The 25,206-nt window shown below is 44.3% G+C and overlaps 1 protein-coding gene across 1 annotated transcript in view; it reads left to right on the plus strand.

The window, feature by feature from the left end:
- The window catches only part of CADM2 (cell adhesion molecule 2), a 425,691-nt gene that overhangs the window by 111,373 nt on the left and 289,112 nt on the right, over positions 1-25,206 (plus strand). The window contains exon 4 of the mRNA XM_040422100.1: positions 17,578-17,715. Within this exon, the coding sequence (XP_040278034.1) occupies positions 17,578-17,715 (138 nt within the window). The remainder of the gene's footprint in view (positions 1-17,577; positions 17,716-25,206) is intronic.

Below are 25,206 nucleotides of genomic sequence, written 5' to 3' on the forward strand. Positions count from 1 at the left end.
CCTGAACTTCAAACTGAATGTCAGAATGGGAAAGAAAGGTGATTTAAGCAATTTTGAGCGTGGCATGGTTGTTGGTGCCAGACAGGCCGGTCTGAGTATTTCACAATCTGCTCAGTTACTGGGATTTTCACGCACAACCATTTCTAGGGTTTACAAAGAATGGTGTGAAAAGGGTAAAACATCCAGTATGCGGCAGTCCTGTGGGCAAAAATGCCTTGTGGATGCTAGAGGTCAGAGGAGAATGGGCTGACTGATTCAAGCTGATAGAAGAGCAACGTTGACTGAAATAACCACTCGTTACAACCGAGGTATGCAGCAAAGCATTTGTGAAGCCACAACACGCACAACCATGAGGCGGATGGGCTACAACAGCAGAGGACCCCACCGGGTACCACTCATCTCCACTACAAATAGGAAAAAGAGGCTACAATTTGCACGAGCTCACCAAAATTGGACTGTTGAAGACTGGAAAAATGTTGCCTTGTCTGATGAGTCTCGATTTCTGTTGAGACATTCAAATGGTAGAGTCCGAATTTGGCGTAAACAGAATGAGAACATGTATCCATCCTCTGATGGCTACTTCCAGCAGGATAATGCACCATGTCACAAAGCTCAAATCATTTCAAATTGGTTTCTTGAACATGACAATGAGTTCACTGTACTAAAATTGCCCCCACAGTCACCAGATCTCAACCCAATAGCATCTTTGGGATGTGGTGGAACGGGAGCTTCGTGCCCTGGATGTGCATCCCTCAAATCTCCATCAACTGCAAGATGCTATCCTATCAATATGGTCAAACATTTCTAAAGAATGCTATCAGCACCTTGTTGAATCAATACCACGTAGAGTTAAGGCAGTTCTGAAGGCAAAAGGGGGTCTAACACCGTATTAGTATAATTCTTTAGGTGAGTGTATGTTCTATAGCCCTTTTTGTCGTGTATTAGTGGCACAGAAAAAATGTGTTTGCCGTTGTGTGGTGAACTGAGAAAATGACAGCCTTTTTTGGACATACCAGAGGGGGATCAATGGCATAAATTCCCACAAAAAATATGTATTTTAATCAGGGGGTATTTTTATGGGTCTTAAAGGGAAACTCTAAAAAATCTGCCCTGCTGGAGCCAAAATTATGCATTCACCTGACAGAAAAGGACAAGTGATTATGTGGCTGAAGGAATATTATACGGTCAGTGCATGACAATTTTATTGTAGGCCAGTGGAGTACAGGTAAAAAAAAAATTATGCATTCATCTGACAGAAAAGAACAAGTGATTTTGTGGCTGGAGATATATTAGGCGGTCAGTGGATAACAATTTTACTGTAGGCCAATTCTTTTCTGTCAGGTGAATGCCTTATTTTTTCAGTGAAGGCCTAATGTACAGTACAGACCAAAAGTTTGGACACACCTTCTCATTCAAAGAGTTTTCTTTATTTTCATGACTATGAAAATTGTAGATTCACACTGAAGGCATCAAAACTATGAATTAACACATGTGGAATTATATACATAACAAACAAGTGTGAAACAACAGAAAATATGTCATATTCTAGGTTCTTCAAAGTAGCCACCTTTTGCTTTGATCACTGCTTCGCACACTCTTGGCATTCTCTTGATGAGCTTCAAGAGGTAGTCCCCTGAAATGGTTTTCACTTCACAGGTGTGCCCTGTCAGGTTTAATAAGTGGGATTTCTTGCCTTATAAATGGGGTTGGGACCATCAGTGGCGTTGAGGAGAAGTCAGGTGGATACACAGCTGATAGTCCTACTGAATAGACTGTTAGAATTTGTATTATGGCAAGAAAAAAGCAGCTAAGTAAAGAAAAACGAGTGGCCATCATTACTTTAATAAATGAAGGTCAGTCAGTCAGATGAAAAATTGGGAAAACTTTGAAAGTAAGGGCTATTTGACCATGAAGGAGAGTGATGGGGTGCTGCGCCAGATGACCTGGCCTCCACAGTCACCGGACCTGAACCCAATCGAGATGGTTTGAGGTGAGCTGGACCGCAGAGTGAAGGCAAAAGGGCCAACAAGTGCTAAGCATCTCTGGGAACTCCTTCAAGACTGTTGGAAGACCATTTCAGGGGACTACCTCTTGAAACTCATCAAGAGAATGCCAAGAGTGTGCAAAGCAGTAATCAAAGCAAAAGGTGGCTACTTTGAAGAACCTAGAATATGACATATTTTCAGTTGTTTCACACTTGTTTGTTATGTATATAATTCCACATGTGTTAATTCATAGTTTTGATGCCTTCATAGTCATGAAAATAAAGAAAACTCTTTGAATGAGAAGGTGTGTCCAAACTTTTGGTCTGTACTGTATCTCCTGCCACATAATCACTTGTTCTTTTATGTCCGGTGAATGCCTAATGTGTGGGGCATATACTCCACTGGCCTGCAGTAAAATTGTTATCTACTGACCGTCTAATATACTTCCAGCCACATAATCACTTGTTCTTTTATGTCAGGTGAATGCCTAATTTTTGGGACCTGTACTCCACTGGCCTACAGTAAAATTGTTATCCACTGAATGCCTAATATACTTCCAGCCACATAATCACTTGTTCTTTTCTGTCAGGTGAATGACAGGTTCCAAAAATTATGCATTCACCTGACATAAAAGAACAAGTGATTATGTGGCTGGAGGTATATTAGGCGGTCAGTGGATAACAATTTAACTGTAGGCCAGTGGAGTACAGGTCCCAAGAATTAGGCATTCACCTGACAGAAAAGAACAAGTGATTATGTGCTGCAGGTACATTAGGTGGTCACTGATAAACAATTTGACTGTAGGACAGTGGAGTATAGGCCCCAAAATATAGGCATTCACCTGACATAAAAGAAGAAGTAATTATGTGACTGGAGGTATATTAGGCGGTCAGTGGAAAACATTTTTACTGTAGGCAGGTGTAGTATAGGCCCCAAACATTAAGCATTCACCAGACAGAAAAGAACAAGTGATTATGGGGCTAGAGGTACATTAGGCGGTTAGTGGATAACAATTTTACTGCAGGCCAGTGGAGTACAGGCCCCAAACATTATGAATTCACCGGACAGAAAAAAACAAGTGATTATGTGGCTGGAGGTATATTAGGTGGTCCATGGATAGCAAGTTTACTGTAGGCCAGTGGAGTATAGGCCCCAAAAATTAGGCATTCATCTGACAGAAAAGAACAAGTGATTATGTGAATGGAGATATATTAGACGGTCAGTGGATAACAATTTTGCTCTAGGTCAGTATAGGCCCCAAAAATTTAGCATTCGCCTGACAGAAAATAACTTGTGATGATGTGGTTGGAGGTACAATAGGCAATCACTGGATAAAATTTTTACTGTAGGCCACTGGAGTAGAGGCCCCCAAAATGAGGCATTCACCTGACAGAAAAGGCCTTTTATGCCTCTGTATATACATAATACAAGGACCATTCTTTGTTCTGGGGGGGTGGCGAATATGTGTGGGCTGGCATGAGGAAATTCAATTACATGTGGTCATCACAGGTGTTGATTTTCTCCGAGATTAATGCATCATTCATTTTTATAAATGAGCTAGGCGAGTGCGCTTATCGGTCACGATCCCTCCTGCTGTGCTGAACATCCTTTCAGACAGGACACTCTACGAGGGGCAAGCCAAGAGTTCCATGGCAAATTGTGCCAGCTCGGGCCACAGGTCAAGCTTGCACACCCAATAGTCTAGGGGTTCCTCGTTTCTCAGATCGTCCACAACGGCCGTTAACCCGATGTAGTCGGACACCTGTTGGTCTAGTCATTCCCTGAGGCTGGATCCGGAGGGCTACTCTCAATGAGTTGGCTGCAAGAATGATCTCATATCTGAAGTGACCAACACATCTTCAAACCGCCATCTTCTTGCAAAAAAACAAAATTGGTGCGCTCACCTGAGGCAAAAGGAGGATGCACAGACCAGGCCAGGAACCTTGGCATGAGGGTATATATTCAGAGAAAAGAAAACGGTCCAGCTTCCAAATAACGTGGAGTCTTTTAATGATACAGTGCAATAAAACCAAGTACATCCAGTCTACGCGTTTCAGATCTTTAACAATATAGATCCTTACTCATGACAAAGGAGGATAATGTGAGCCAGGACTAAATAGTGACCAGCTGGAGCGCAAGAAAGTGCTAAACAGATGGCCACAATCAGTCATAGCCACACCCTCACATAGCAGAACAAGATAAGATACATAAAAAAACTGGTTAAAGGTTAATATGTAAAACATATGGTATATAACCATGTATACAAAATAAAAATAGAAAGAAAAAATGAGAAGGATCAATAATTTAGTATTAAATTGTGTCTACGATTTAAACCATTCGGAATGCAGGAACCCATTCGAAAAATCCAATACGATTCTCTATTGCTGAATAGAGAATCGTATTGGATTTTTCTAATGGGTTCCTGCATTCCGAATGGTTTAAATCGTAGACACGATTTAATACTACCTTATTGATCCTTCTCATTTTTTTTCTTTCTATTTTTATTTTCTATACATGGTTATATACCATATGTTTTACATATTAACCTTTAACCTGTTTTTTTATGTATCTTATCTGGTTCTGCTATTTGGCAATGCTGCATGACTAAGTTCAGGACGTGTGCCATGCACGGCATGTGTGTCATTTTGCCCTTTATCAGTATGCTCAGCAGATTGGCACTGTTGTCGCACACCACTTTACCAACTGTCAAATTGAGTGCGGTTAGCCACTGATCGGCCTGTGACCACAGAGCTGAAAGCAGTGCAGGACCGGTGTGGCTTTTGGCTTTCAGGTACAACAACCGCAGCACAGCATGGCAACGTCTCACCTGGCAAGTCGAATAGGTTCTGGGGAGCTTGGGCGGTGCAATGGAAGAGGCGGTAGCAGTGGAAAAGGAGAAGTCAACCGATGAGGAGACGGAGGATGGAGTGGGAGGAGGAGAAGAAGAGGCAGGCCTGCATGCAATCCGTGGCAGTAACACCAAATCCACACGGGTGACACAGGTTACATGCTTGACAGCCGTCAGAATGTTCACCCACTGGGCAGTAAAAGTTATGTACCTTCCCTGCCTGTGTTTGCTAGACCACATGTCTGTGGTCAGATGAATCTTGTTACCGACACTGTGTGATAGAGATATATTCAATTGTTGCAGAGCATGGCCATATACTGTAGCTCTGGGATGCCGTTCTGGGAGAAATATTTCCTTCTGGGGACCTTCTTTTGCGGTGTGCCAAAGGAAACAAATTTTCTAAAGGCCTCCGAGTCCACCAGTTTATATGGCAGTAGTTGGCGGGCTAGCAGTTCCGACAAGCCAGCGGTCAGCCGTTGGGCAAGAGGGTTATCCGGCGTCATAAACTTTTTATGCTTGAACATTTGGGCCACGGAAGCCTGCCTTGTGCCAGATGAACGTGACACCAGCACGGTGGAAGTTGGAGTGGAGGACAAATGGGAGGAGAGAGGAGAAGGAGAAGAGGCAGGATGTGGAGCACCGGGAGTGTGGCATTGTGGGTTCTGATGGCATTGCTCCCACTGGGCTCAGTGATTGGAGGCCAGGTGCCTTCTTAAGGCGGTCGTCCCTAGGTGAGTGTTGGGCTTACCGGGACTTATGCCATGACAGCATAGGCTGCAGATGGCAACACTTTTGTCAGCAGCTGACACGTTAAAAAAAGCTCACATTGCGGTGCCATGTTCCGGCGTCCTGGGAGCACCCTAATTGACCGTGCATGTTGGATGGCTCACTCCAGATACATTTGCATTCTGCTTTTTGCATACTATGCACTGTGATTTCTGCCTGCTTCTCCTCCTTCTCCTCACTATCTGCTGCTCCGTCTCTCCCTCTGAACTTCCCTCCTCTTCCTCTCTTGTGGGCACCCACGTGATGTCCATCGACACGTCATCATCGTCACCTTCACCACCACTGACATTAGAGATCTCGGAGAAGGCAGCAACAGCGGGGACCACCCTACTTGGCTGATCTGGGTATTTTCATCAGACCGCTGGGTGGCGGCCGTTGCTACCTCCTCTTCCTGATCCGATGCCAAGAATGGCTGTGCATTGGTAAGGTCTGGGAATGGATGCGAAAATAATTCCTCTGACTCGAGTGGAGGGTCTTTGGTGGTGGTGGTGTCTTTGGGGGTGCACACAGCAAAGAGTGGGGAGGGTGCAGATACAGAGGATGAGGAGGGTGCAGAAGCAGAAGGCTGAGTAAGCCACTCAACCAGCTCTGGTGCGTCCTTTAACGTAATTGCACGCACCTTCTGCAACTTTCCACTTAGGCTCCGGCCTGGTGCACCTGCCCGACACCTATCACCCGTGCAGAACGGCCTGCCTCTTCCTCTGCCTGTCATTTTCAAAATGACCCTGTGCCAAAGTCCCTAGAGAAGAGCAGTATTTGTGGAAGCAGGTAAATTGCAGGCCTCAATCAGTATTTGGTGGAATCCAGTATATCGCACCCCTCAATCAGTATTTTGTGGAAGCAGGTATATAGAACCCCTTAATAAGTATTTTGTAGAATCAGGTATATCCCACCCCTCAATCAGTATTTTGTGGAAACAGGTATATAGAACACCTGAATCAATATTTGGTGGAAGCAGGTATATTGCACCCCTCAATCAGTATTATGTGGAAGCAGGTATATATAACCCCTTAATCTGTATTTTGCAGAAGCAGGTATATTGCATCCCTCAATCAGTATTTTGTGTAAACAGGTATATAGAACCCCTGAATCAATATTTGGTGAAAGCAGGTATATCGCACCCCTCAATCAGTATTCAGTGGAAGCAGATATATCAAACCCCTTAATCAGTATTTTGTGGAAGCAGGTATATTGCACCCCTCAATCCGTTTTTTTGGGGGCAACAGGTATATCACACCCATTGAAAATAGTTGTTCCAATAACGCTTGTCCCTCTATATACCTGCGGTATCACATCAGAACAGCACACAACTACTGCACAATACAAATGGACTATAATATACTCTCTATGTTAGAAAGTATATTATAGGTATATCACAGCCCTCAATCAGTTTTTTTGGGGGGCAACAGGTATATCACACCAGTTGCAATTAGTTATTCAAGCAATTGCCAAGAGACAACAGTATGCGTGCACTCATCCAACAGCGCAGAAGATGAATGTGCTCCTGGCCAAGTTGCTGGTGCTGCAGTCCCTCCCTTTCCAAGTGGTGGACTCTGCACCTTTCAGAGAACTGATAGCTTGTGCCGAGCCAAGATAGAGAGTCCCAATCCATAATTTATTTGCCAAAAAGGCAGTACCAGCCCTGCACACACATGTAGAACAGAAGGTGGGCCAGTCCTTGAGCTTGTCGGTGTCTGCCAAACTGCATGGCAGTGCCGACGCGTGAAGCTGTAACTCCGGTCAGGGACAATACATGTTCTTTACAGCCCATTGAGTGATTGTGGTTCCTGCACATCCACACCAGCAACTCGGCCAGGTGACGCCACTTCCGCCTCCACGTTTTCACGCCGCTGGTCCTGCGAAAATGTCCGCCTCTACCTTCTCATCCTCCACCATGTCTTCAGCCTGCAATGCAGGGACAATTCACAGTGCCCCTCCAGCTTACCACATGTGCAGGGCACGAAGGTGTCACGCCGTTCTGCACCTCGTTTGCCTGGGCGAACAGAGTCACACAGGAGGAGAACTACTCTGTGTCCTTCATCAAGAAATCGAATACTGTCTTTCTCCGCAACAACTGAAAATCTGAACCATGGTGACCAACAACGAAAATAACATGGTGTCAGCGGTGCGTCAAGGAGGGCTGAGCCATGCGCCCTGCATGGTGCACGTGTTCAATCTGATTGTCAAGAGGTTCTTGAAGTCTTCCACCCATCTGCAAAACATCCTAAAAAATAGCCAGAAAACTTTGCATGCACTTCAGCCAGTCGTACACCGCCAAGCACACCCTCCAACATGCCCCAACATAGGCTGATATGCGACTTTTTCACATATTGGAATTCCACCCTATGTGTCACGGGTAATGGGGAATGGGAAAACACCAGATACACACAAAAGAAATATACAACAGTCTAGGCCTCAAAAGCTAAGGGTAAGGGATGGTGACCTCCTAGTAATTCCTAGGCCTTTCCCTAATTCCTGCCAGTATGAACAGATCCTGATGATGGTAATGCTCATATGCGGGATACCTGTACACCTGCTGTTTGCTCAGGCCCTTTGGGTAGACCACGTTATTTGTCAGTCGCCAGGACTACGGGATTCCACTGCTTCATGTCCTGGAACAGATACTGGTAAATCTGGCTGGTCAGGGGACTGGAGACGTGGCGCCTAGATCTCACTGCCACATGAGCCCTGTGGGGGCTGCACTGAAGGAGGAGGAGAACATTAGAGCACAAGCAATGTGCAGCAAAATGGGTGGTTTTTATAGACAGGTGACAGGAGAGGTGGAGCAGGAGCCAGAGGAACTACAGGGTGATAAGGAAGATGAGGCAGAGGACCCAGACACACCATGGCAGTATGCAGTGAAGATGGAGGTAGGGAGTCCCTCTGGGTCACTTGCACAAATGGCCCGATGCATGCTTACTTGCTTGCGTAGTGACAGCCGAATTGTCACCATTCGGCATAGGGATGACTTCTGGCTTTCCATCTTGTTGGACACTCGCTATCGGTCCAAAATAAAGGGGCCTTTCAAACACCCGCTCAGAGGGAGGACAAACTGAAAATTATAGAAACATTCTATGTAGTCAGTTGGCCGCTGCCTATTTGCGCCAGCATCTATCCTTTCGCAGGTCTGACCGGGGAGCCTTCTGCGCTCACGTTCCTCTGCCATGGCTGCTGTGGCAGGGTGAGGGGGTAGGATCAGTTCCAGCTCCATTAGCAGCAAATTGAGTCTAGAATCGCTGATGAGCAGCTTTCTAAACCCTCCTAGTGAAGAAAATATTCAGCAGCAGCTATACCTGGAGCAAGACGTTAACCAGCAGGTGGTGGCATACTTGGACAGCACCCTGCCACCACTCATTGAAGATCAGCTGGACTAATGGGCAGCCAAACTGGATTTTTGGCTGTAACTGGCAAAGTTTGCTGTCCTACCCGGCCAGTAGTGTGGCATCAGAGTGGGTGTTTAGTGCGGTGGTCGCCATAGTCACCCCAAGAAGAATTCGCCTGTCCACCCAAAATGTGGAGAGACTGACCTTTGTCAAGATGAATCAGGCGTGGATCAGCCAGGATATCCACCCACCAATGCCTGATGCACCAGACTAGATCATCCATGGTGCCAAACCAACACTTTGACAAAAAAGACTGGTTTCTTTTGGCTACCTGCCTCAGCTACTATTCTGATGCCACACATTTGATGCCAAGTGCTCCTTCTTTTACCCACCATCTTCAGATGATATTGGTATTGCCACCCACCTCACCACACTGTCAAAGGGTCACTCTGTGGCCTCCTGATGCTGTTGTCACCTCATCACTCAGGTCGCCTGATGCTGCTGATGCCACCTCCACACTATTATTGTGCCACCCTATGGCCTCCTCCTGATGCTGCTTCTGCCACCACCTCCACACTCTGTCATTGTGCCACTCTGTGGCCTCCTGATGCAGCTGTTGCCACCTCCACACTGTCATTGTGCCTCCCTGTGGTCTCCTCCTGATGCTGCTGATGCCGCCATCTCCACACTCTGTCATTGTGCTACTCTGTGGCCTTCTAATGCTGCTGCTACCTCCACACTATTATTGTGCCACTCTGTGGCCTCCTTATGATGCTGCTGCTGCCACCTCCACACTCTGTCATTGTGCCACTCTGTGGACTCCACAGGCTGCTGCTTCTACCTCCACATTGTCATTGTGCCACCCTATGGCCTCCTCCTGATGTTGCTGCTTCCACCTCCACACTCTGTCATTGTGCCACTCTGTGGACTCCGCAGGCTGCTGCTGCTACCTCCACATTGTCATTGTGCCACCCTTTGGCCTCCTCCTGATGTTGCTGCTTACACCTCCACACTCTGTCATTGTGCCACTTTGTGGCCTCCTGATGCTGCTGCCTCCTCCACACTGTCATCATGCCACTCTTTGGCCTCCTCCTGATGCTGCTGCCACCTGCAGACTTTGTCATTGGGCCACTCTGTGGTCTCCTCATGCTGTTCCCACCCTCCTCACTTTATGACTGGGCCACTATTTTGCCTTTCGGTCTGGATAACATAATCATTTATTTGACCCTTCTTCTGATCTGTCAGAAGGAAGGAAAAATGAGATGCATTTTTCTGATCCTTCGGATCCTGTCTATGTAATAGCTGTATGGCCTGCATGACATGGTCCCTATTTTGCATCAGAATTGGCTTATGATTTGGTAGCCAAAAGCAGGAGTGGGTAGAAAACAAATAAGATATGCAAATATTCCATTCACGTGTCATCTCTGTTTTGGATCCACTCCTGTTTTGTTTTTTTTGCATTAGCAATACTGATGGATTACTGACCAAATGCTGATTGTGTGAAGGCAGATGCTCCACAGACAGCATCTGTTTTTTGGGAGTTATTGTTCTAACAGTGTTCTACACCAGTGGTCCCCAACATTTTTTGCACCAAGAACCAGTTTCATGCAAGACAATTTTCCCAGGGACCGGGTTGGGGGAAAGGGGGCAGGGGTTCTGAGGAGGGGCTTGGGGTTGGCGGGGCTTAGGGGGTGCTAGTCGGCGCTGACTGATTCAAGCGCATAACTAAACACAAAGTGCATATTAAAATATATAACACTATATAACGACTATATAAACTGATTAGGGTCTCTGCTGCACAGGTCTCTGCTGCACTGGACCGTATTTTTCACCCTATAAGATGCACCTAGGTTTTAGAGGAGAACAATAAGAAAAATATATTTTCCATTACACCTCAGGTTAGACACGCAATCAGACCTCTGCTGACAGCCCTAATCAGACCCAATGTCAATTAGACCTCAGATCAGGCCCCCAATGCCTCAGATCAACCCCCCAACCTTTAGCCATCTATCAGTCTCCATGTCAGCCATCAGCCCCCCATGTCAGCCCCCAGCCCTTATGTCAGCCATCAGCCCGTATGTCAGCCCCCAGCCCTCATTTCAGCCATCAGCCCTCATGTCAGCCCCCATGTCAGCCAGCCATCAGCCCCCATGTCAGCCATCAGCCCCCCATGTCAGCCATCAATCCCCCATGTCAGCCATTAGTTCCCAATGTCAGCCCCCAGCCCTCATGCCAACCACCAGCCCTCACGTCAGCCATCAGCCCCCCATGTCAGCCATCAGCCCCCCATGTCAGCCATAAGCCACCTATGTCAGCCATATCAGCCCCCAGCCCTTATGTCAGCCATCAGCCCTCATGTCAGCCATCAGCCCCCATGTCAGCCATAAGCCCCCCATGTCAGCCATAAGCCCCCCATGTCAGACCCCAGCCCTTATGTCAGCCATATGTCAGCCCCCAGCCCTCATGTCAGCCATCAGCCACCCATGTCAGCCATAAGCCCCCATGTCAGCCATCAGCCACCCATGTCAGCCATAAGCCCCCCATGTCAGCCCCCAGCCCTTATGTCAGACATGAGCCCTTATGTCAGCCATCAGCCACCCATGTCAGCCATCAGCCCCCATGTCAGCCATAAGCCCCCCATGTCAGACCCCAGCCCTTATGTCAGCCATATGTCAGCCCCCAGCCCTCATGTCAGCCATCAGCCACCCATGTTAGCCATAAGCCCCCATGTCAGCCATCAGCCACCCATGTCAGCCATAAGCCCCCATGTCAGCCGTCAGCCCTTATGTCAGCCATGAGCCCTTATGTCAGCTATCAGCCACCCATGTCAACCATCAGCCCCCATGTCAGCCATAAGCCCCCCATGTCAGCCATCAGGCCTTATGTCAGCCCCCAGCACAAATAAAATAAAATAAAACACTTACCTCTCCTGCTCCTGGACGCCACCGCTCCTAACCATTGCGATCCTCTTTATCCTGCTGTAGGCTGTGTATCGTGGCGCACACTGTGAGGTCACAGTGCGCCCTCGCGCTGTGCGCAGCCCTGCACAGCTGACAGCTGAGCCGAGGACCAGGAAGCAATGATTACAGATCCTTCACCGCTTCCTGGTCCTCCTGTACTAATGAAGCGCTTCCATAATGGAAGCACTTCACTAGTACCGCGTTAAAGACGGCCCTGATTACCGCGGCCCGGCAAACAATCTGCCAGGGCCCGGTCCTGGGCCGCGGCCCGGCAGTTGGGGACCGCTGTTCTACACCACTATAAAGGCTCTCTGCAGCCAGGAAATAGTCGTTCTTTATTGTGATTCGCCGCAAATAAATTCGTATTGAACCAAATTTTTTAGGAAAATTCGGCGAACCAGCAACTCAAATTTTTGAGAAATTCCCTCACCTCTACTGTTCACCAAAGCAAATTGTTACTTTCTGAGCTGGCCATACACTGGCAATAAATCTTCATGACCATGTTGGAAGTTTGGCCAACAGGCTAATGTGTAAAGTGTCCCCCTGACTTTCTGTCAATGACAGATGTTGACAGAAGGCATACTGAAGTTGAAATACTGTAGATGTTAACTAAATGAAAATTCAGGCAACACAAAGCTATCAAATATGTAGAGCCAATCTAAGAAACAATTAGTTGGACACATTTATGGTCACCATTGAATGTTTACTAGAGGCACAGCAAATATTTTTTTTCTATAACCTACTGAAAATGGAGTCTTGACGTTACATGGCTCATAATTTTCAAATAATACCTACATACTGTATATGGCTTTAATTTGCACCAAAGCTAGGATACCAGTTCCCTTCTCTATAAAATCATTAAGGGGAACCTATCACTTTGAAAATGGAAGCCTATCTAAGATCAACATGTTGGAGAGCAGGAATAGCTGAGCAGATTGATATGTAGTTTTGTGGGAAAATGCTGAATAACTTAGTTAGTTTTTAGGTCCAGTGATTAACAGATGTATGCACACTAACATGTTGTTATTCTCTCAGTGTCACTTACTCCTAAAGCTGACCAATCACATGAGCGAACTGTGGATGATAATCTCCTCATACACTTGTATGCTCGGCCAAGCATTCATATATTGTGTATGTGATAGGGGATAAAGGTACAGCCAGGCATCTCTGGCAGACTACTTATCTGACTTAGCTGACTTTTTCTTTCCATGATATTAGCCTTTGTAGGAGGGTCTGGAGGCCCTCCCACACATTGGAAATCCAGCAGATTTATACAGGCCTTCTTTAACCCAGAAAAATCTGAAATTTAAGGGAAATATATAATTAGTTTTGACCATGCTAAATTGTTGACAGCACTAGGTAGGGACTGTGGACAGCAGTACAAACGAACTTGATGTGGAGCTTTTATTGTCAGTAGTAGTTTGATTATTAACATTCATTCTGTCAGGTTCTGTTTCATAAGTACACTGGAGGTGGAGCATCACTATGTAGTCCACACAGCTCTACAAATGTAGCTGCTTTACAGCCCCTCCCCTCTGCTCTATGCAACAGGTATAGCATTGAACGAGTAGACCAGTACATCTCAGAGTGGGCTTCATAGGGAAGCTCCACCACTAGTGCATTTAAGAATCTGGCAAAACAAATGTTCATATTCACACTACTCCTGATAATAAAATCTCCACAAAAGCTATGTTTGTACTTCTCTTCACAGCTCCTACCTATGCTGTCAACAATTTAGCACAGTCAAAACTGTAGGCAAAGTCCCTTTAAATGTATAAAATGAAAGGCAATATACTCCTTCAGTGGCAATTTTTTCTGATTGCATTTCTAAATGACTAAGAGGTCATAATCACTTATTTAAGCCACATTCTTCTCAGAAACATAATAATTGAGCTATAATGACTGTTCATAATGTCAGAGATTAGAGATAAGGAGCCCATCAAGTTAGCTGGCTGATGAAGCAGAGAGAATTCAGATCCTGCTAGTAGAGCATCTCAGCTCTGTACAGAGAAAAGGACTCCATATTTTTAATAAAGAAAGACCAATTGAAAAAAATATTTTTAGCTAATAATGTGTACAATGCAATAATAAATTTAAAAAAATGCTCCCGAAGGTGTACACAGCCTTTAAAGTTCTAGTCAATATTTCCCCACAGAATAAAATTATGTTTAGTGTGACCCATTTGGTTACAAAAATCATATATTAACAAATTTTATTTCTAAATCCTTTTTTTTTCCCCATCACAACTTCAACTGCTTTCATTGTATTCCTGTGTGCAACTCTTCAATTATGCTCAGGAGGCAGCATTTTGGTTATATAGACTAAAATATATAGTTGAAAGTTAAACCTTTCAACTACACTGCTCAAAAAAATAAAGGGAACACAAAAATAACACATCCTAGATCTGAATTAATTAAATATTCTTCTGAAATACTTTGTTCTTTACATAGGTGAATGTGCTGACAACAAAATCACACAAAAATAAAAAAAATGGAAATCAAATTTTTAAACCCATGGAGGTCTGGATTTGGAGTCACACTCAAAATTTAAGTGGAAAAACACACTACAGGCTGATCCAACTTTGATGTAATGTCCTTAAAACAAGTCAAAATGAGGCTCAGTAGTGTGTGTGGCCTCCACGTGCCTGTATGACCTCCCTACAATGCCTGTGCATGCTCCTGATGAGGTGGCGGACGGTCTCCTGAGGGATCTCCTCCCAGACCTGGACTAAAACATCTGCCAACTCCTGGACAGTCTGTGGTGCAACGTGACGTTGGTGGATAGAGCGAGACATGATGTCCCAGATGTGCTCAATTGGATTCAGGTCTGGGGAACAGGCGGGCCAGTCCATAGCATCAATGCCTTCGTCTTGCAGGAACTGCTGACACACTCCAGACACATGAGGTCTAGCATTGTCTTGCATTAGGAGGAACCCAGGGCCAACCGCACCAGCATATGGTCTCACAATGGGTCTGAGGATCTCATCTCGGTACCTAATGGCAGTCAGGCTTCCTCTGGCGAGCACATGGAGGGCTGTGCAGCCCTCCAAAGAAATGCCACCCCACACCATTACTGACCCAATGCCAAACCGGTCATGCTGGAGGATGTTGCAGGCAGCAGAACGTTCTCCACAGCGTCTCCAGACTCTGTCACGTCTGTCACATGTGCTCAGTGTGAACCTGCTTTCATCTGTTAAGAGCACAGGGCGCCAGTGGCGAATTTGCCAATCTTGGTGTTCTCTGGCAAATGCCAAATGTCCTGCACGGTGTTGGGCTGTAAGCACAACCCCCACCTGTGGACGTCGGGCCCTCATATCACCCAAATGGAGTCTGTTTCTGACCGTTTGAGCAGACACATGCACATTTTTGGCCTGCTGGAGGTCATTTTGCAGGGCTCTGGCAGTGCTCCTCCTGTTCCTCCTTGCACAAAGGCGGAGGTAGCAGTCCTGCTGCTGGGTTGTTGCCCTCCTACGGCCTCCTCCACGTCTCCTGATGTACTGGCCTGTCTCCTGGTAGTGCCTCCATGCTCTGGACACTACGCTGACAGACACAGCAAACCTTCTTGCCACAGCTCGCATTGATGTGCCATCCTGGATAAGCTGCACTACCTGAGCCACTTGTGTGGGTTGTAGACTCCGTCTCATGCTACCACTAGAGTGAAAGCACCGTCAGCATTTAAAAGTGACCAAAACATCAGCCAGGAAGCATAGGAACTGAGAAGTGGTCTGTGGTCCCCACCTGCAGAACCACTCCTTTATTGGGGGTGTCTTGCTAATTGCCTATAATTTCCACCTGTTGTCTATCCCATTTGCACAACAGCATGTGAAATTGATTGTCACTCAGTGTTGCTTCCTAAGTGGACAGTTTGATTTCACAGAAGTGTGATTGACTTGGAGTTACATTGTGTTGTTTAAGTGTTCCCTTTATTTTTTTTGAGCAGTGTATATATTCTTAAGGACATGGTCATAAAACTCTAAAATTAAGGAAAGTTTTATAGCTGTTTTTTTTTCTGCCTTGTGTTTTTCTTGGTTCCTGTCATTTCTGCTGCAAACTATTAGATTTTTGTTGTTTTATTGGGATCACTTCACCATTTATACCTTATTCCCTAAATGATCTCTCCCTTTTTTCCCCTCTGAGGATTTCAGTGACACTAAAAATTAAAGAGATTCATCGCGAAAGCCGGGGAATAACACTTAAACTCAACACTTTATGAGATTCATTGAATGTCAGCAACTGAATCAGATGAAATTGCTATAGTTTATTGCAAGCACGACTATGTTCCTAACCTGTTATACAATTTTAAAGATTTTTTATTTATTTTTTTGGCCCCTGAACTTCACTTGTTTTAGAATATCAGGATTCTTCACATAATAGGACTAATGCTGGATGCCAGTCATATTAAACTTAATCCAGCTAGTGAATTGGTTTTGTGCATAGTATGTGAAAGCTGGCTTTTTTCTAAGCCTACAGAGACTATTTTACAAAAAAAAAAAAATCTTTACAAGTTTGCCATTAAGGACAAAAACTACCCAATGTAAGCACAGTATTTCAGGATAATAACTTTCTCAGCTTAAGGCCTATTGCACACGACCTTATGGCTTCTTCAGTATTTTGTGGTCCGCAAAATAAGGATCCGCAAAAAATACGGATGATGTCCATGTGCATTCCGTTTTTTTGCGGAACGGAATAGCTGGCCCCTGATAGAACAGTACTATCCTTGTCCGTTAGGCCTCTTGCACACGAACATTTTTCTTTTCCGTTTACGTTCCATTTTTTGCATTCGTATACGGAACCATTAATTTCAATGGATCCGCCAAAAAAATGGAAGGCACTCCGTATGCCTTCCGTTTCCGTATTTCAGTTTTTTCGTTCCGTTCAAAGATATAACATGTCCTATTATTGTCCGCATAACAGGCAAGGATAGTACTGTTCTATCAGGAGCCAGCTGTTCCGTTCCACAAAAAACAGAATGCACACGGACGTCATCCGTATTTTTTGCTGATCAGTTTTTTACAGTCGTATGCAAGAGGCCTTAAGCGGACAATAATAGGACATGTTCTATCTTTGAACGGAAAAACGTAAATACGGAAACGGAAGGCACACAGAGTACCTTGAGTTTTTTTTGCGCATCCATTGAAATGAATGGTTCCGTAAATGGTCCGTATACAGAAAGAAAAAAACGGAACGGAAATGGAAAAAAAAAATGTTCGCTTGCAAGAGGCCTAATGCTTTTCCAAGGAGACCCATCTTTGGATCCAAAGTATAAATGTCTTGCTAAATCCTCCACATGAACTGGTTATTCAGCATCATACAAGCATTGCATCGAAAATCAAGGTTTTTCATTGAAAAGCTGTTCACTGTCTGAATATGTTAAATATTATTAAAGTGATTTAGAAGCTTTTTTATAGCTACTTTTTTTCCTTTCTTATTTAGCTAAAAAAAAAAAATTCCTTAGTGATAAGGCTTTTTTATTATTTGTACCTGTGTTTATAAACTAGGTATACTTAACATTTATACTTTTCTGTCATTTAAAAAAAAAAAATAATGTAATATCTTCTGTCTTCTGCTGTTTCGGCTGTTTATTATAATATAATTAATTTTTCTTGTATTCTTGTATAATATGTAATATTTGTATGGACTTGGTTAAGGAGTATTTGTATTTGTATATTGGTTTAGGAGTTCCCGAGAAGCCACATATTACTGGATATACATCCCCAGTTATGGAAGGAGATAAAATACGCCTGACATGTAAAACATCTGGTAGCAAACCAGCTGCAGATATTAGATGGTTCAAAGGTGACCAAGAAATAACAGGTAAGTTATGATTATACATTTAACATCTGATTGGTCAAGAAAACCAAGTAGCAGCAAATGTCATAAAAAAATTAAAAATAATAATAAAAATGAGACAAAGATAAATAATTTCAGACCTTTTTCCACCTTTAATGTGACCTATAAACTGTAAAACTCAATTGAAAAACAAACTAACATCTTTTAGGTAGAGGGAAGAAAAAATATAAAAATAAAATAATATGGTTGCATAAGTGTGCACAGCCTTAAACTAATACTTTGTTGAAGCACCTTTTGATTTTATTACAGCACTCAGTCTTTTTGGGTATGAGTCTCAGCATGGCACATTTTGACTTGGCAAGATTTGCCCACTCTTTGCAAAAAAACTCCAAATATGTCAGATTGCGAAGGCATCTCCTGTGCACCGCCCTCTTCAGATCACCCCACAGATTTTCAATCGGATTCAGGTCTGGGCTCTGGCTGGGCCATTCCAAAACTTTAATCTTCTTCTGGTGAAGCCATTCCTTTGCTGATTTGGATGTATGCTTTGGGTAATTGTCATACTGAAAGATGAAGTTCCTGAAGGTTTTGTGCCAATATTGACTGGTATTTGAAACTGTTCATAATTCGCTCTAGATTAACTAAGGCCCCAGTTCCAGCTGAAGAAAAACAGCCCCTTGGCATGATGCTGCCACCACCATGCTTCACTGTGGGTATGGTGTTCTTTTGGTGATGTGCAATGTTGTTTTTGCGCCAAACATATCTTTTGGAATTATGGCCAAAAAGTTCAACCTTGGTTTCATCAGACCATAACACCTTTTCCCACATGCTTTTGGGAGACTTCAGATGTGTTTTTGCAAAATGTAGCCTGGCTTGGATGTTTTTCTTCATAAAAAAAGGCTTTTGTCTTGCCACTCTACCCCATAGCCCAGACATATGAAGAATACGGGAGATTGTTGTCACATGTACCACACAGCCAGTACTTGCCAGATATACCTGCAGCTCCTTTAATGTTGCTGTAGGCCTCTTGGTAGCCTCCCAGACCAGTTTTCTTCTCGTATTTTTATCAATCTTGGAGTGAGGTCCAGTTCTTGGTAATGTCATTGTTGTGCCATATTTTCTCCGTTTGATGATGATTGTCTTCACTGTGTTCCATGCTATATCTAATGCCTTGGAAATTCTTTTGTACTCTTCTCCTGACTTATACCTTTTAATAATGAGATCCCTCTGATGCTTTGGAAGCTCTCTGTGGACCATGGCTTTTGATGTGAGATGTGAGTAAGAAAATTTCAGGAAAGACCAACTAGAGCAGCTGAACTTTATTTGGGGTTAATCAGAGGCACTTTAAATGATGGCCGGTGTATGCTGACTCCTATTTAACATGATTTTGATTGTGATTGCTTAATTCTGAACACAGCTACATCCCCAATTATAAGAGGGTGTGCACACTTATGCAACCACATCATTTTAGTTTTTTCAGTTTTCTTCACTCCACCTAAAAGATTTCAGTTTGTTTTTCAATTAAGTGGTACAGTTTATAGGTCACATTAAAGGTGGAAAAAGTTCTGAAATAATTTATCTTTATCTCATTTTTTTACATCACAGAAACCTGACATTTTAACAGGGGTGTGTAGATTTTTGATATCCACTGTATATATATATATATATATATATATATATATATATGTATATATATATGTATATATATCTTAAAGGGGTTGTCTCACTTCGGCAAATTTCATTTATCATGTAGATAAAGTTAATACAAGGCACTTACTAATGTATTGTTATTCTCCATATTGCCTCCTTTGCTGGCTAGATTCATTTTTGCATCACATTATACACAGCTCGTTTTCATGGTTATAACCACCCTACATCCATCAGCGGTGGTCGTGCTTGCACACTATAGAAAAAAGCAACAGCCTATGTGTGCTCCCAAGGTCCCGGTCACCAGAGAGGCTGGGCTTTTTAATGTGCAAGCATTGCTACTGGATTATAGGGTAGTCGTACTAACAATGGAAAGTGTATAATTAGTGTTGATCGAGCACCATAGTGCTCGGAGGCTCGGGCCAAAAACATTGGGATGTTCGGGTGCTCTACCAAGCACTCGAGTATAATGGATGTCAATGGGAGAACCCGAGCATTAAACCAGGCACCCTCTGCTCTGAAGAGGGGAGGGTGCTTGGTTCATAGGAAAAGGTCAGAAATTGATGGAAACACCACCAAAATGGTTTGGGAACAGCATGGGGAGGATGTCTGGATGCATCTTAAACTCCCAGGTCGCTGCTGGGAACTCCCAGGTACGCCACTTTTACAGACTGACAATAATGTGCAAAAAAATGAAGATAAAATCGATTTTAGAGGAAAAATTGTTAGCAAAGTGCAAGTATATAAAGTGCAAGTGCTGCCAAAAATTACAAGGAAGAGGCACTCCGATACAACCTGTATATCACATAAAGGAGGGCCTCATTCACATTGTGGTACAATTGTTCAGGTAGTGGGACTCCTACACTCATAAAGCCTATGCACTAAGTGAAAGGGCTGCCAAAAATTACAAGAAACCGGCATTACAATACACCCTTTGTTACACATAAAGGAGGGCATCATACACAGCCTTGAAAAATTATGATTGATGGCCTGCTGGTGACCCTCAAAAACATTTGGAGCAAGGGCCTGCTGATCTGACCATCTAAAACATTATGGGTGAGGGCCTGCTGCCGCTCTGGTGACTCTAGAAAACCTAGGGCCGATTGCATCTCCCCGTGATGGCTACGATCCATTCGGATGTCTGGACTATCAACTTTTGATGTTATTGTCACTGCAAACCATGGTGACTACAGGTAATGGGGAATCAGGGTTCGATTCCAGAGAGGGAGCCTGAGAAACAGCTATGGCAACCACATCCAAGCAAGGCAGCATGCGCACAAATTACCTATTAGGTATAATTAGGTGAGGGCCTGCAGGTGATCTGACCCTGTAAAAGATTTTAGGTGCGGGCCTGCATTTTAGCTGACCCTGTAAAAGATTGTAGGTGAAGGCCTGCTGGTGAGCTGACCCTGTAAAAATTATATGCGAGGGCCTGCTGGTGAGCTGCCCTGTAAAAGATTTTAGGTGGGGGCCTACTGGTAATCTGACCCTGTAAAATATTTAGGTGCGGGCTTGCTGGTGAGCTGACCCTCTAAAAATTGATATGCAAGGGCCTGCTGGTGAGCTGACCCTCTAAAAAATTTAATGTGAGGGCCTTCAGGTGAGCTGACCCTTTTAAAAATTATATGCGAGGGCCTGCTGGTGAGCTGACCCTGTAAAACATTATATGCGAAGGGCATTTATGCGAGGGCATTATATGTGACGAATAAGCATGTTGATATGATGGAAGAGGAGGAGGAGAATGAGGAATATTCAACCATATACCCTTGTTTGTGGTGGAAGGGGTGCATGAGAATACAATGTATTCAGTACAATTTAAACAAGACATTTACTGGCTACTGGCATTATAGTGAGGGCAGTACTGTCCTGCACCTTCATTGGCTAAATGACAGCCAAGAAACGAGCGGGGAGGAGACTCGAGCATGGCGCTTGAGCGCATGCGGTATTCGGCTGAGCACGCTAGATTATCACTCTGTATAATGTGATGGAAAAAGGAATCCAGCTAGAAAAGGAGGTAATATGGATGATAACTATACATTAGTAAGTGCCTTGTATTAAGCTTTTCTACATGATAAATGCCACTTTTTGGTGCTACTCTGCCTTAGTAAATGTGGTAAAGTTCCCTTACAGTATGTTTGTTTAGTTGCTTGTACAGTAGTTTATAATCCTTCTGATCTGTCTGTAGGGTTTGCCATAGAGATATCCTTAAAGAAAGCATCTTATACAAATAGGTAGATCTTCAGCTTATACTATAGGAGTGGGACAACGTATTATTTGACTGGAAGTTAATTTCAGGATGGCCTAGATTCACTGAAGATCAGGATTTCCATTGGTCAACAAAACGGCAGAAACATACCCAAAAAAAAAAATTTTTTTTCCTTTTACTCTTTTTATGGGATCAGTTTCCAGTTGTCCCTCCAGTGCACAGCATGAGGCTACTGTGGTGTAACTGTCAATGTACTATCTGTAGCATTTTATGCATAATAGTAATACAGTGACCATTAAGACATCTGTAGTGTTGACAGTTGCTAAGTATCGATCACAGATATTTTAAAGATTTCCTTTAAAGAGATTTTGATCACATTAACTGGGGAACAACCATATCACTTACATGGTGATCTCCCTCTTATCTTTTCTGCACTTCTATCCTACCATCTAAGATGGCCACTTGGATGTTTCTCAGGCTGACTAACTGATTCATACTGTACATCGGTAGTCCAAGAAACTTCTTGCTTGTCCATCCCTTATCTTGGATTATTTAGCACTACTCAAATGAGCAGTGCTGACTAGGGATGAGCAAACCCATAGAAGTTTGGGTTCATCAGATTTGTCTGAACTACAAGTTATAGTTCAGATTCGGGACCTGAACTTGACCCAGAACCCAAACCCCATTTATGTCAATGGGGACCCAAACTTCGCTTTATTATTTTCCATTATAACATGGTTATAGTGGAAAATAATAGCATTCTTAAGACAAAATGCAAAAGAATATGGCCATTTGGGGGTAAAAATAAACATAAAACAATGCACCTCATCCACTTGAACTCGCTGCCACAGTGTCTTCTATCTTCTTTCAGAAGGACCTGCCAAAGGACCTGTGATAACGTCACTACGCTCACCATATGGTGGGTGCGGTGACGTCATCGCAGGTCTTTTGCTAGGTCCTGCTGAAAGAAGATAGGACCTGTGATGATGTCACTGTGCTCATATGGTGAGCGTGGTGATATCATCGCAGCTCCTATTGCAGATCCTGCTGAAAGAAGATAGAAGACACTGCAGCAACACTATCAAGTGGATGAGGTGAGTTTTTTTTGTTTTTTTTTACCCCTAAATGGCCATATTCTTTTGCATTCTGTCTTAAGAATGTTATAACGGAAAATAATAAAATCACCCAAACACTGAACCTGAACCCGGACTTAAGTGAGTACCTAAACTCGCAAAGCACTTTGTAGTTCGGGTTCACTCATTCTTAGTGCTGACCAATTCGAGGGCAGCAGAAAGTGTCTTGTACTTCCAAAGGCATAGTATGGAAGTACAGGCGAAGTAGTCTGAGAAGCGGTTCACTCATTTTTGATGGCGGAAGATGGACACGGGAATAAGAAGATCTGCAGCTAAAAATATAAAAAGGTGGTCACCATGTAAGTATTCTGTTCCCTCCATAGTCAATGTGATTTATTTCTGTTCATCTGGAGGTTTGCTGTAAAACAATGAAAACTATGGAAGAATTTAAAATCTCAAGCTGGACATTATTTTGTATTCCTTGTCATAACCTGCAGCTTGTGTAGTGGTCAAATACAGTACAGAGCTGTCATTATTTTTTGGGATTAATATAAGATTTCAGCTTTGACTAGATATTGTCTTTCATTCTATCTGTGTGTGGAGGGTCATGGCTTACTGAACCATTGTTACCAGTGCTTATTTACATCTAATACTAGACACTTACTTTGGATAGTCTTAAATCTTTTATAAATCTATAGTTTAAAAGAAAAAAGAAGAAAATATTATATATGACATTTTACTTTTAGGCCTCATGCACACGACCGTTTTTTTTTAAGGTCCGCAAAAACGGGGTCCGTAGGTCCGTGATCTGTGACCGTTTTTTCATCCGTGGGTCTTCCTTGATTTTTGGAGGATCCACGGACATGAAAAAAAAGTCGTTTTGGTGTCCACCTGGCCGTGCGGAGCCAAATGGATCCGTCCTGAATTACAATGCAAGTCAATGGGGACGGATCCGTTTGACGTTGACACAATATGGTGCAATTTCAAATGGATCCGTCCCCGATTGACTTTCAATGTAAAGTCAGGAGTCCCTATTATACCATCGGATCTGAGTTTTCTCCAATCCGATGGTATATTTTAACTTGAAGCGTCCCCATCACCATGGGAATGCCTCTATGTTAGAATATACTGTCGGATATGAGTTAGATCGTGAAACTCAGATCCGACAGTATATTCTAACACAGAGGCGTTCCCATGGTGATGGGGACTCTTCAAGTTAGAATATACTAAGAACTTTGTACATGACTGCCCCCTGCTGCCTGGCAGCACCCGATCTCTTACAGGGGGCTGTGATCCGCACAATTAACCCATCAGGTGCCGCACCTGAGGGGGGTTAATTGTGCGTATCATAGTCCCCTGTAAGAGATCAGGGGCTGCCAGGCAGCAGGGGGCAGACCCCCTCAGCCCCCCCTCCCTCCCTATATTGTATTAATTTCATTGGTGGCCAGTGTGCGCCCCCCCCCGCCCCCTCCCTCCCTATTGTATTATTTTCATTGGTGGCACAGTGTGCGGCCCCCCCGGTCCCCCCTCCCTCCCTCTATTGTATTATTTTCATTGGTGGCACAGTGTGCGACCCCCCCCGGCCCCCCCTCCCTCCCCTCTATTGTATTATTTTCATTGGTGGCACAGTGTGCGGCCTCCCCTCTACCCCCCCGATCATTGGTGGCAGCGGAGAGTTCCAATCGGAGTCCCAGTTTAATCGCTGGGGCTCCGATCGGTAACCATGGCAACCAGGACGCTACTGCAGTCCTGGTTGCCATGGTTACTTAGCTATATTAGAAGCATCATACTTACCTGCTGCGCTGTCTGTGACCAGCCAGAAGCTCCTCCTACTGGTAAGTGACAGGTCTGTGCGGCGCATTGCTTAATGATCTGCCACTTACCAGTAGGAGGAGCTCCCGGCCGGTCACAGACAGCGCAGCAGGTAAGTATAATGCTTCTAATAAGAATAATACAATAGACGGAGGGAGAGGGGGGCGGGGGGCCGCACACTGTGCCACCAATGAAAATAATACAATAGACGGAGGGAGGGGGGGCCGGGGGGGCCGCACACTGTGCCACCAATGAAAATAATACAATAGAGGGAGGGAGGGGGGGCCGCACTGGCCACCAATGAAATTAAAACTGGGGAGGGAGGGGGGTCTGCCCCCTGCTGCCTGGCAGCCCCTGATCTCTTATAGGGGGCTATGATATGCACAATTAACGCCTCAGGTGCAGCACCTGAGGGGTTAATTGTGCGGATCACAGCCCCCTGTAAGAGTTTGGGTGCTGCCAGGCAGCAGGGGGAAGTCATGTACACAGTTCGTAGTATATTCTAACTATAAGCGTCCCCATCACTATGGGAACGCCTCTGTGTTAGAATATACTGTCGGATCTGAGTTTTCACGAAGTGAAAACTCATCTCTGAAAAAGCTTTTATGCAGACGGATCTTCGGATCCGTCTGTATGAAAGTAACCTACGGCCACGGATCACGGACGCGAATGCCAATCTTGTGTGTATCCGTGTTCTTTCACGGACCCATTGACTTGAATGGGTCCGTGAACCGTTGTCCGTCAAAAAAATAGGACAGGTCCTATTTTTTTGACGGA

Source organism: Bufo bufo, chromosome 3, assembly GCF_905171765.1.
Source record: "Bufo bufo chromosome 3, aBufBuf1.1, whole genome shotgun sequence".
In the NCBI taxonomy this organism is placed as follows: domain Eukaryota; kingdom Metazoa; phylum Chordata; class Amphibia; order Anura; family Bufonidae; genus Bufo; species Bufo bufo.